This window comes from Akanthomyces muscarius, chromosome 1 (genome assembly GCF_028009165.1).
Source record: "Akanthomyces muscarius strain Ve6 chromosome 1, whole genome shotgun sequence".
In the NCBI taxonomy this organism is placed as follows: domain Eukaryota; kingdom Fungi; phylum Ascomycota; class Sordariomycetes; order Hypocreales; family Cordycipitaceae; genus Akanthomyces; species Akanthomyces muscarius.
In genome coordinates this window covers 5,838,069-5,850,268 of record NC_079241.1, presented here as the reverse complement: position 1 = coordinate 5,850,268, position 12,200 = coordinate 5,838,069, and the positions used below count along the sequence as shown (strand labels likewise).

Genomic DNA, 12,200 nt, shown 5'->3' with positions numbered 1-12,200 from the left:
CGAAAAACAGACCAACGCCAAGAAATCCCAATCGAATATACTTTTTTACTGTCGCCTCTCAAAGGTGAGGGGGCAGTCGTCCTGGTAAACGATTAGTATATAGGTCATGCAGTAGTAACTTATAGGCAGCATACCTTGGGGAAAATTGTGGCAAACACTTTAATCTCCTCAGAAAGAGGGGTGGCGTGGTGAGTCCAGTCTAGCTGAACAGAGGCCTTTCCAACCATCAGAGCAAGGTTGAGCTGAGCGTAGACCTGGCCAAGGCAGTAGTGAGGGCCAGTGCCGAAAACGAGGTAGTTCTTGGCGCCCTTCTCCTCGGCATCGCCAATGTAGTAGCGGTCAGGGTCGAACTTGTCGGGGTTCTCATACACGTCGGGGTCGTGCAGGGCCAGGTATGTGGTCGGAATCAGCATAGAGCCCTTGGGGACAGTATAGTTCTCGGTGATGGGGAACGCCTTCTTGACGAGGTAGGGAACCATGAGCACAGGAGGGCGGTAGCGGAGGAGCTCACGAACGACAGCGCGGGTGTAAGTGAGAGACTCGAGCTGGTCCATGGTGAGATCGGCGTTGGGATCGCCGTTGCGAACCTTGAGGTTTTCCTCACGAATACGGTCGAGGACATCGGGGCGCTGGGCAGTGATCTGGAACAGCCAGGTGGCGGCACTGCTCGTGGCATCCTGAGAGGCGAAGAGGAAGGTGAAGATGGTCTGGGAGATTTCGTAGTCGCCAAACATGCGGAGAATGGGAGAGGGCTTCTCGCCAGCATCCTCGCCCTTCTCCTGGGCCTCGCGCCAGCGGTCAGACTTGATCATCTGAATAATCCAGGCGTCCATGATACAAGTAATGTCACCACCCGCGGCCATACGGACCTTGCTCTTGGCGGCACACTTGGCAAACTCGGCGAGGACCATGTCGGCAGCCTTCTTGCCGTACCAAGTCTTGGTGTAGGGGATAATGATCGGGAAGTTGACAAGCTCGAGAGCGGCAGTGATGAGATAGTAGTCGTCGGCAATCTTCTTGACAGCCTCGTCGCTGATGTAGTGGCCGACGAAAGTGCGGCAAGAGACGGCGCACATGAGCTCACGGAACTCGGGCATAAAGGGGATGGGCTTGCCGCCAGCCTTCTTGGTGACATTGACGAAGCGCTCAAAGTAGGTCTTGTATACCTCCTCCTGGCCGGGCAGGTAGAGCTCGAGAGCCTTGCGGGTGAAGAGACCGTTGAGGCCCTTGCGGAAGTCGACGTGGGCCTTGCCGTCAAGGAAGACCCAGTTGTCGTGTCCGAGCAGCTTGTGGGCGACATCGACGACACAAGGCTTGACGTAGGCGGGCGAGTTGAGGACCTTGCGGGCAAGATCTCTGGTGGAAGCAATGACGACGAACCTAGGAAGTAATGTGTTGGAAAAAAATTTTACGGGGTGGCATGGGCATGAGGCAAGCATACTTGTGGAAGACGGAAACGCAGCTGAGGGGACCGCTCAGCCACTTGGCATGGTATTCCTCAAACTTGGGGTCCATGGACTCCAGGAACGGGCCAATGAAGGGCGTCTTGAACAGAGGACCGGCGATGCTACCCTTGTTGAGAAAGTACGAAACTATGGATGCGTGTTAGAAGCGTGTTTCTGTTTGTCACGATGCACAGTCGGACGAGGAGCACATACTCTGGTCGTAGACGACGCACATGGCGACGAGCGTCAGGAGCAGAGTCCATGGACTGGCAGAGGTGATTGTGTCAATGACATAGTCAATCTGAGGAGGAAGACCAGCAGCCGTGAACTTGGAAGTAGCAAGCACGGAGCTAAAGGTCGACGAAGAGTTGACGGCGGCAGCCATTGTATCGACGGGTGGCCAGGGAGAGCCGACAAGTGTATATTTCGAGCAACGATGGCAGCAGGTGGGAGGGGGAAAACAAGGTCTCTGCCTGTTTCGGTTGACTCTGCGATCTGGACGACGACGGAGGAGGGTCGGGGGCCAGGAGTTGGGGGAGGCTCAGGTCAGAGGAAGGAGATGAAGAGGAAGGAATGAAGCGAGGAGGGCCGGGTAGGGGTAGTCAATTGGTGCTTTTGCACTTTGAGAGCCCCGGTCACAGGAGGTTTAGAGGAACCAGCACGCTCCGGGGGGGGGTTCCGGGCCGACGGTCCCGTAGCAAATTAGGTGTGCAGAGGCACTCTACTGGTAGAGGATGTGTACTAATTATTTAGGGGGGGGTCGAGCCTGTAGGGGACCAAAGATAGCGCAGACAAATGCAATTTGACAACAAAAATATTCCCAAGGAAAAATTTTGGAGGGGGTCAACGCTTCTAGGTCCCTGCCTGGCAAAGGCAGGGCGGAGCCAAAGCGGAGACCGATGGGACGGATGGGAAAAGCACCGTGGGATGCATGGCGATGAGCGTATTGGCGCGAACAGTCGGAAAGGCGCAAATTCGGGCTGGTTTGACTTTACACCTTGTCTTTCTTGAACCACAAACAAGGCGCTTTTTGCAGCATCGCCTGATTGACTGCCTACTGTAAGCCCATTGCGCAGCTGAAGCCGGGCCAGCCGTTCCATCCATGTCTCGTAATTTAAATTTTCGTTGGACGAGCCGGGCGCAAAATTCAACACGGGGCTAACCGGCCCAGAGCAGCGTTTATTAGACTAGCAGATCGAACGTCGTAATCGCGTTAGGAACCGGCTACGAATACGGTTTTTACTAGTGCCGGGCAGCACGCAGTTGTACCTGGCCACCCTGCGCAGTAATTCATTGTACATTTGTACCAGTAACAAGCCCATGTCGGCGAGTTGGAGAATCGGCCGGATAGATCTGTCCCGCAGCCTGTGGTCTCTATTTTTATCCGGATTGAACATCTGAAAAAATGCTGTGTCGGATCACACGTGGTGCCCCTGACACTTCATCTTGGCTAAGTAGACGTAGCAACGACAGAGACGCGTCAGGGCGCAAAAGGTGAATTACCCGTCAGATAGAATCATCGTTGCTCCAATTTAAGAGGGAGAAAAACAAACAGTCTAAATTCGTCTCCAATGCCCTCAACACGTCGACAACGCGCTGTTGCGTGCATTGACAGTCTCAAATGCCTACCGTGTAGGGTAGCCACACCAAACGACGATGCAGCATCATCGACGACGTGCTCCACGTGATGCCCGGGTGCCTGTAACGCCTCCATTGGAGCGCAGATAACGTTGGCGGAAGAGCCACAATTTAGGTTAAAGGCGCCATGGTTGTCCTACACTGCAGCCAGAAGCAGGGCACGCGTGCATACCAGTTCGTGACATAGAACCATGGTCATGGCCTGGAGGCCTAGGCTGAGGCCCACGTCATACCCCTCCCCCGCCTACTACATCATCACGGCGCGACCCATTGCTTTCTCCCCTCAACATCAATTGCGCCCATCAACATTTCACACCGTAAAAATGCCTACCTATATTGTAAGTCATGTCTACAGACGGCGAACCGACCCGCGACCTGTTTTCAACAACACTTGCTAACATACTTGCACCCAGGTCACCCTCAAGGACGAGTCCACGCCGGAGCAGATCAAGGAGTGAGTAGCACGCCATAACACCACCAAAACATGCTACAGCTCATGGAGTGCGCATCACTAACAAGCCTCTTCGCAGGACCAAGGACAAGTGCGTCGAGCAAGGCGGCAAGATTATCCACGAGTACGATATCATCAAGGGCTTCTCGTACGTGCCATTCCCAGCCATATGCCACCACCCCCGCACCCTGATGGATGCCGGGAGCCGTACCCTCGACCATACAATCCAGCAGAGCGAGATTGCTAACCCAGTGCTGTTCTTATGCGCAGTGTCAGCTACCCCGAGGACTCCATCACCACCCTCGAGTCTCATCCCCACGTCAAGGCTGTCGAGCCCGACGGCGTCGCCACTACTCAGTGAGCGAGGGATGAGCGTGACGCACGCAGTTATGTCGATGCATGGCGAGCTTCTCAGCGAGTTCTTTGCGATATAGACCGATATAAATCATAAATACAACAGACTGCCATCTGCCCATGCACCTTGCTGAACCCCAGTTACGTGATTGCAGGGATTACTTGGTGCTACTTACACGGTGTACTCCGTACCTCTGACTTTACCAATATCTGGCGCGGGGAAAACACATGCTAGCTGCGCTTTACCCACAAGACCGGCGTTCCATGAGGCCAAAAAAAAAAAAAGAAGAATATACATGTATATACACATATCAAGACGTATAATTACGTAGCAATTACTTTCATCATATACATAACCGCGACAACCTGCATGACGCTGCAAGACTAGACATGGGGGTGCAGCGGCTGGCAGCGGCCCATGTAGTCGGTCTCGGGCCTCGTGCCTCACCGACCGCGGCATACCCTGGCAAACCCCGGATTATGTCACGACTCACCCGCCTCAACAACAACCGCCCTCACACATCACAGCTGCCCGCCCAACATCTGCATTGCTACTCGCCTGTATCACCCATTGTCGCATCCTACCCACCCAACCCGAAAACTTTCAAGTCATACCGTGTTTCAGCCCACGAACGAACAAGCTATCAATAGCAGTCTGGTCGTTTTTTTCTCTCCATTGCCAGCCCTCGCCGTCAATTCCAAGCGCTTTCACACAAGGACAATCGATCGACACAACCGCATCATCTAGCCACCCCGGCAGGAGACCCGAATTCGCGCCATGCTGCCATGGCAGCGCGAGTAAATATATCCGCCCGGCTCGCATGCCGCCAGACCGCCACACACAGCAGCGCATCATCATGCCATCGGCGGCCGCGCCTCTTTTCCACCTCCGGCGCTTCGGTCGATAAGGTCACCGACGCCGACATTGCCACATTAGCCCGTCAGACGCAACATCCGCTGAGTTTGGCCGATCTCGTCAAGTAAGAAAGAGACTCCCCCCCTTAGCAAGCAGTTTCGCCGCCTCGTCTCCGCGAAACAAAAACACACTCGTAGCTAACCGTCGTCCTCCTCCTCCAGACACGGCCGCCCTCCTCTCTCCGAACGCTCCCTCCTCTCGTCGGCCAACTTCACCCTCTCGCTCCTCCCGATCCGCCTCGCCCACCGCATCCAGGCGCTGCGCAACCTGCCCTTCATCGTCGTCTCCAACCCCAACATCTCGCGCATCTACAACAACTACCTGCACTCGCTGTCCATCCTCCTGCCGTACTGGAAGGCCGCCGTCGAGGGCCGCGCCATCGCCACGCCCGACGACGAGGTGCGCTTCACCCACGTCCTCGCCGAGCTCGTCGCCACCCACACCGACACCATCCCCATCCTCGCCAAGGGCTTCCTCGAGTGCCGCCGCTACATCTCCCCCGCCGAGGTCACCGCCTTCCTCGACAGCCACCTGCGCGCCCGCATCGGCACCCGCCTCGTCGCCGAGCAGCACATTGCCCTGCACTTTAGCAGCCAGGAGCACTTTGACCCCGACGCCAGCCCGACGCCCTGCCCGGACCACCCCTCGTACATTGGCGTCATCGACACGGCCCTCCGCCCGGCCCTCACCATCGAGTCCTGCGCCGGCTTCGTCGCCGACATCTGCGAGCTGCGCTACGGCGTCCGCCCCGAGCTCGTCGTCGACGGCGAGCCCGACACCACCACCCTCGCCTTTGTCCCCATGCACCTCGAGTACATTGTCACCGAGCTGCTCAAGAACGCCTTCCGCGCCACCGTCGAGAGCAAGACCCGCGAGCCCATCGTCGTCACCATCGCCCCCGAGCCCGCCTTCAAGCACCAGCCGCCCGAGACAATCCCTAGCATCCCCGCCGCCGAGCACGAGGCCGGCCGCTTCCGCAGCAGCGCCATCCTGCCCCTCGACGACAACACCCCCGGCGTCACCATCCGCATCCGCGACCGCGGCGGCGGCATACCCACCGACGTCCTCCCCGACATATGGTCCTACTCCTTCACCACCTTCTCCGACGACCAAGAGTACACCAGCCCCTCGGGCGGCGACGGCCTCTCGGCCATTGCCACCGCCAGCAGCGGCGGCAGCTCCATTGCCGGCCTGGGCTACGGGCTGCCGCTGAGCCGCGCCTACGCCGAGTACTTTGGCGGCGGCATCGCCCTGCAGAGCCTCTACGGCTGGGGCACAGATGTCTACTTGCGCCTCAAAGGTGTCGGCAAGATTGACACATAGGCTTGCCGCCCGCCGTCGGCCAATATATATAGAATAACTTAAATCCAACAAAAGAAAATGGTAAATCGACGAATTTAACGAATGGACCTCCACATTGGGCTTCTAATGTGATGTGAATGCAACTGTATTAGGGAGATGGACTTTCTGCTCGAATATAGAGATTCATCTGCAGCTCATAGATTGTGAGTCAAATCTTAGCTCAAAAAGCACTGTAAAAAAAAAAGGAATATAACTGCATTGCAATAAATCGTGCTGTGTTTGTTTTCTTTCCAAAAACCGTTTCCATAAGACGACAAATATCCAAAGTAAAATACATAAAACCAAAGGATTGCATCTCGCAGGGGCGCATGACAAACACTTCCCCGAAACATTATTAAGCGAATAGATATTATGATACCAAAATGTGCACTTGAAAAAGAGGCCAAAATGCAAATGACAGACTCCTCGTGCCCCTAAATCCAAATTTCGCTCCTATGCCCTAAACATCCTCGTCCGCCCCTTTACATATTCTCCAATTCGCGATCAATCTGTCGATCAAGGAACGTCCGACGCTCACCAACTAACTCAGTCTGCAGGCGCTGCTCGACGAGAGCGCGCACCTGCTTCTTGGTGATGGTGTCCAGGTCAACCTCACGGAGCACAGCCTGAATTGACTCAATGATGGAGCCGTCCGACGTCGCGCCGCTGTTTTGCCGAAAGTCAATGTTGACGTTGGCCAGCGAGGCGTCGCTAGCCATGGGAGGGCGATGGCCGCCGACGTAGCCAATGGCAGACGAGGCTCGGTTGCCGCCAATGTGAGACAGGTTGGACTGGCTACGAACGTTCATCATGCTGGGACGTGCCTGGGGAAAGTCTTGGTAGGGAGACTGGCGACCCTGGAAATCCACGACAGAAGATTGTCTTCTAGACTGCATCAAGGGATCCTGCTGGTGCATCATGGTAGAGCTGCGGTTGGCAAAAGGGGCAGGCGAGTGCGGCGTCATGTAGGGGTTGTTGCCAGGCATGCCGGAGAGAACAGTTCCTTGAGGAGCGGCAGAGTAGACAGACTTCATCTCGTCCATCTCATACTGGTCCATGTAGGGCGAGTCCTCCTTCTCCTGGTAGCCGCCACGACGGCCAGGCAGGTTGCTGGCGTAAGCATAATCATCCCATCGCTGCATGGGAATGGATCGGGGATCGAAAACCTCATCTTCCACGGCAATAACTTGCTTGTTACCCTTCTCTCCAATGACAATGCGAGTGTTACCCCAGCTAAAGTTGTCCTGGTTCCAGAACGAGTAAATGGGGAGAACGAACGAGAAGATGGGGAAGGCAATGATGTAAATGATCATCCACCCAATGTGCTGCCACTGGCGCTTGAGAATGAAAACCAAAGCCTGAAGACCGTAGACGGCTGCCAACATGGCAATCGAAATCACAGGGAACGGGCCAGTTTTACTTGCTAGCAGGTAGATGAGGTAGCCCAAGTAAACGCAAGTAGCAGGCAGAATGACGGTACTGAAGAGATCGATGAAGACAACAAAACGCATGGAGAAGCAGCAGAAGCCGCACATGTCTCCAAGACGCAGCAGCTCGAGCAAGTTGTGAATGGTAGAGTTGATCCAGCGACGACGCTGAGAAATCAGGACACCAAACGATTCTGGAGCCGCAGTCTTACATTGGGCATCCTGAACGAACTTGTAGTGCATTGATGGGAAGTATTTCGTCATAAGAGTGGTCAGGAAGCGATCTTCGCCAAGAGATAGTAAGTTCTTCTGATGCAAGGTGTCGACATTGCAGACGCTGTACTCTTTGATGACGTCGTCCGAAATAATCAAAGGCTTGCCCTTATCAACGGTTCTCAGTCGGTACATGGAGAAGCTGCACAGTCAGTTAGCTTGATTATTGCGTGGGAAAATGGCGAGGAACACATACCATCCCGGCAAGCAGGTAACGCTTCCAAAGAGCGATTCGAAGGCCTTGGTAAGGTGGTGGGAGATGAAGTATTCGTACACCTGAATCATGGTCCACCATGACTTTTCATCATTTTGCAGACTGGTTTCACCACAGATACCGGCAATCTTGGCATTGTGTGCACAGGCGGATACCAAACGGTTGAGAGAATCTTCTTCGACGGCAGTATCGGCATCGACCATGAGGAGATACTCATACAACTCAGGATCAACGCCAATGATGTTGTTGATTTGATGAAACATTTCCAACTCGAGCGGATTCATGGGAGATCGATGGTGGACGCGGTTGAGGAAACTCAGGAGCAGAATTTGAGAGTCACGCTTACCACGGTTACCAGGCTTAGCGCCGGACTGCTCCGTCTCCTTGCCAACCTTGACGACAACAATATAAGGAACGACGTTGCCTTCAAACTCGTACAAGCCAGAGTAAACCTTGCCATAATTCAGCTGTTCACTACCAGCACCGACAGATTTGAAAGGTAGAGTGGGAGGATCGAGTTTGGGATCAACACCAAGAATGTCGAGAACAATCTTGGGTGTCGGACGGTCGTTGCCTTGACCAGTAATGACACCATCGCAAACAACAAAGATGAGCTTGCGTTTATTATCGTATTGCAATGCAGTGAGCGAATCAATCGCCTTCCGAAGTGATTCTTCACCTTCAGTATAAGCGGGAACTTGACAAATAACGAACTTGTCTTGAGGAGACGGGCGGCGCTTGGAGGTGAAGCGAAGGGCGGCCACGAATTTGACGAGAATAATTGCGCAGATGAGAATCGTGAAGGCCAGCATGATCCAGTTGTTGGCCGTGCATCGAGCGCTTTCTCTGAAATCGGTCTTTCCCACGTAGAAGGAGTTCCTGATGCAAGTCCACGAATTGACCATCTTGTTATAGGAATCTTGATCCCCACTGGCCTTGGCAGTGGCAAGTGCATCATCAAGGTCCTGCTTAATGTTCTGACCGGGGTTGTTCTTCCAAAGATCAGATATCTTCTTGTCCATGAACTGGTACACATCATTTCCAGTGTTCAGTTCGACTGTGTTGAAGTAGTCGGTAAGATCGTAAATTAAATCTCCATACATGGCCCACATGTGCTGGTTTTCCTTACCATCGGACTTGACATCGCCTGTGCTCCAGACGAGGTCACCGTGGTAGTAGGTGGTGATCTTTGGGAGGAAAGTGCCATAGTACCAATTGTCACTGTGCAGAGCGCTGTCTGGGTATCGTGCATAATAGCCTGAGGTGTGGACAGCAGTTTCGTACTCGGGTGTGCTGTTGGCCGTGAGCCGGGTAGTCTCTTTGATGCCAAGGTTGCCACAAGCAACGTTCAGAGGCGGAACGAAATAGTCATCCATGATCAAACCATTGAGTGGCTGCATGACATCGCTTGTCGTCTTGACCTGGGGAACATCGCTGTGCTGCTGCTGCCACCAATCGGAGATGTCATAGACTTTTCCATGAATAGCAACCCAGAATGTCTTGCCACCCTGGTGACTTGCCACTTCACTCTTGTTCCAAGCCTTGTTAAAATTCGGGCATAGCAGTTTGCCAAATACGATGATCCAGAAAACAATCAAGGCATTCAAGAGGAAGATGATCAAGACCAAAACAAGCTTTTCGCGCCAGGCCATGCGAACATCAGGTCGGCGCATGCGGCCTATGTATCGGAGCAGAGGGGAAGGAATCCAGAATGTCAGGGCCCAGACGATGGCGACCCAAGCACGGCGGCCAGCAGTAGTGTGCTTCGTTTCCAAATGTTTGTTCTTGGCAAGCTCTGGGTCAAGCTCGCCGTTGTAGTCGCCACCATCAACATACTCATCGCCCTTGTAGGTATCACCCTTGTTTCCGAGTCCGTAATCACCTTTGCTGACGTTGCGCATGCCAGTCATACCAGTTGGCGCCATTGAAGGAGCAACATTCATGGCCTGGGGGAAGCCTGCCTGGCTGAGATTGGCCTGGCTGACATTGCGAGAGTGTCCTCCTACAAGCTCATCGCGACTGGCACCGTAGGTATTATCAATCGGCTGAGGCGGGAAAAAGCCGCTGCCGGTATTGGAGTATGATGTGTCAAAGCCGCTGCTAAAGGGGTTGTTGTTCAGGCCTTGGACATTGGTGCCTTGCTTCATATCGAGCATAGACTCTGCGTCCCACCAGGCAGACTCGCGGATCCAGACGCGCTCTTTGCCGACAAAGATTTCACCATTGCTCCAACCACGCTCCAGCATCCAGCTTTCGATGCCGTCCCTGCCATCAGTGCAGCCAAGTGGGCCGTAGCGAGTAACAAACTCCTCCACGTCAAAGTCCGCGGTATAGTCGAGGTGGCGGTTACGACGGTTTGCCCACTCGGGGAGTCGCCACGACCGGAGCTGTCGAGAGACGGTACCGGCGGACCAGGCTGAGGTGATGGAGGGCAGAGCCGCGAGGCTGGACGGGCTATCGTCGGTAGGGTGCAAGGACAGGTGGTACCAGGCACGGCTGGAAGCGAGCAGGTGAGGAAGATCAACACGACCGGCACGGCCCAGGTTGATACCCTCACCCTGGACGGGGAAGAGGAGTTTCTTGATGAAGCCACCATCTTCAGCGGCGTGAGCAACTCTTTCAAGAACAACTTCTCTCTGCTCCAGCTCGCGCTGGCGGTCGCGGCCCTGGGGACCGGTCATGATGCCCAGATCCGGGGCAACATCAGCAACAGCCTGCTGCACCTCTCTCATGACGGAAGAGCCGGCGGGAGAAGCTTCGACACCATCCTGAATCATCTCGGAGTTGATACCGCAAGAGTCATCAAAGATGGATCGCATACAAACAGCTTTTCCAAGAACAGGGTCAGGGATCTCGACGACGGTGAGGTTGACGGTATCGCCATTGTCCTCCTCCGAGGTCGGGGTGCGCACACCACGGCCATCTGCAGATTCCTCGCCATCACGGATTCGGGTCATTTGCGATGCGATGGCAGTATTGGCTTTGGAAATGACCCAGTCGACGAGTGACTCGTAGAGGCCGCTGACAAGGATGCGGCGGTCTTCGGTGCTGCACTTGGCAGTAAGCACTTCTGGCTCGAGGCCAAGCAGACCACTGGCTTCGTCGCAAAGCTCATCGAGGGACTCGGACTCGAGCTCATAATCAAGAGTGTTACCAAGTTTCAGAAGACCAGCCAGAGTAGAAATAAAGTTTCGGTGGGCAGATCCCTTGATGCCAATGTCTTTGAGGGCTTGGCGGAAGTCGTCGGCAGAGGCAGAATCGTCGGCAGTGGGCAGGTATGTGGGCGGAGTGTAGGTAGACGACCGAGCGAGAAGAGCATAGGTCGAAGGAGCCTGGAGACCGAGGAACTCGCGTTCGGCGGGTGTAGACGCGGACGTGAGCAGATAGTAAAATACATCAAACGCGCGGTATCCAGCGCTGGCGGGAATGTTGAAAAGGCCATTTTCGGTATCGATTCCACCTTGTGACAGAGCCAGGCTGGCAGCCGAAAGGTTTCCGGCCAGGTTGAGCGTAAAGGTCGCGCTCAAAGCAGCCTGTCGAGGGAAGGATGGATTGTAAGGCGTGACGCAGCGCAGGAATGGCTGGACAGAGTCGAACGCTTTGAAAATAGAATTCGGGATCGTGAACGGCAGCGAAGAGATGAATGGGACGAGGACGGACGGGGCAGAAGAATGCAAAGATCTACCAGAAGGTTAGACTCCTGACGAAGAGCAGAGATGGCACAAATGTCAACTTACCCAAGCACGATTAAGCCATCCTCGGCACGGCGGCGAGCGTGCTCCCACGCTCTGGTGGCGAGAGCAGCATCGACGGTAGGACCGCCTTGGGAGGCGGTGAGCCAAGTGTTGACAACAAGACTGGTGCTCGAATCCAGTTGATGGGGTTGGCTGGCGAGGTAGATGTTGTGTATAGTGTTGAGCAGGGTCGTGGTGGACACCTGGGCAGTCTGAGGACCGCGATTGTTCCCTGGGCCTTCAGAGGCGACCGAGAACATGGACATTCGGTTCGCCATGGTTGCGGCGGGTCGTCGAGATTAAAGTCCCCTGAGGACGTGAGAGGCGTTGGAGTCGGACCAGATCGAACAAAACGTTGGCAACGGCTGTGGCTGTCTAGACTAACGCGGAAGAAATGGCGAAACGTT

The 12,200-nt window shown here is 54.8% G+C and overlaps 4 protein-coding genes across 4 annotated transcripts; 2 read left to right on the top strand and 2 right to left on the bottom strand.

Moving 5' to 3' along the window:
- Window positions 1-45: 45 nt before the first annotated feature.
- On the bottom strand, window positions 46-1,830 carry LMH87_006973 (uncharacterized protein; the record flags this gene model as incomplete). The annotated part of the gene is made up of 4 exons (XM_056191991.1): window positions 46-81; window positions 135-1,380; window positions 1,442-1,592; window positions 1,659-1,830. The coding sequence occupies 4 exons, from the start codon at window positions 1,828-1,830 to the stop codon at window positions 46-48; spliced, it is 1,605 nt and encodes a 534-aa protein (XP_056060254.1).
- A 1,576-nt stretch (window positions 1,831-3,406) lies between these two features.
- LMH87_006972 (uncharacterized protein) lies at window positions 3,407-3,895 on the top strand (the record flags this gene model as incomplete). The annotated part of the gene is made up of 4 exons (XM_056191990.1): window positions 3,407-3,421; window positions 3,497-3,537; window positions 3,614-3,682; window positions 3,805-3,895. 4 exons carry the CDS (start codon window positions 3,407-3,409, stop codon window positions 3,893-3,895), a joined length of 216 nt encoding a protein of 71 aa, XP_056060253.1.
- Window positions 3,896-4,674: 779 nt separating this feature from the next.
- LMH87_006971 (uncharacterized protein) lies at window positions 4,675-6,127 on the top strand (the record flags this gene model as incomplete). The annotated part of the gene is made up of 2 exons (XM_056191989.1): window positions 4,675-4,868; window positions 4,966-6,127. 2 exons carry the CDS (start codon window positions 4,675-4,677, stop codon window positions 6,125-6,127), a joined length of 1,356 nt encoding a protein of 451 aa, XP_056060252.1.
- A 500-nt stretch (window positions 6,128-6,627) lies between these two features.
- On the bottom strand, window positions 6,628-12,071 carry LMH87_006970 (uncharacterized protein; the record flags this gene model as incomplete). Its single annotated transcript, XM_056191986.1, has 4 exons — window positions 6,628-7,987; window positions 8,042-9,116; window positions 9,189-11,740; window positions 11,797-12,071. 4 exons carry the CDS (start codon window positions 12,069-12,071, stop codon window positions 6,628-6,630), a joined length of 5,262 nt encoding a protein of 1,753 aa, XP_056060251.1.
- Between the last annotated feature and the right edge of the window lie 129 nt (window positions 12,072-12,200).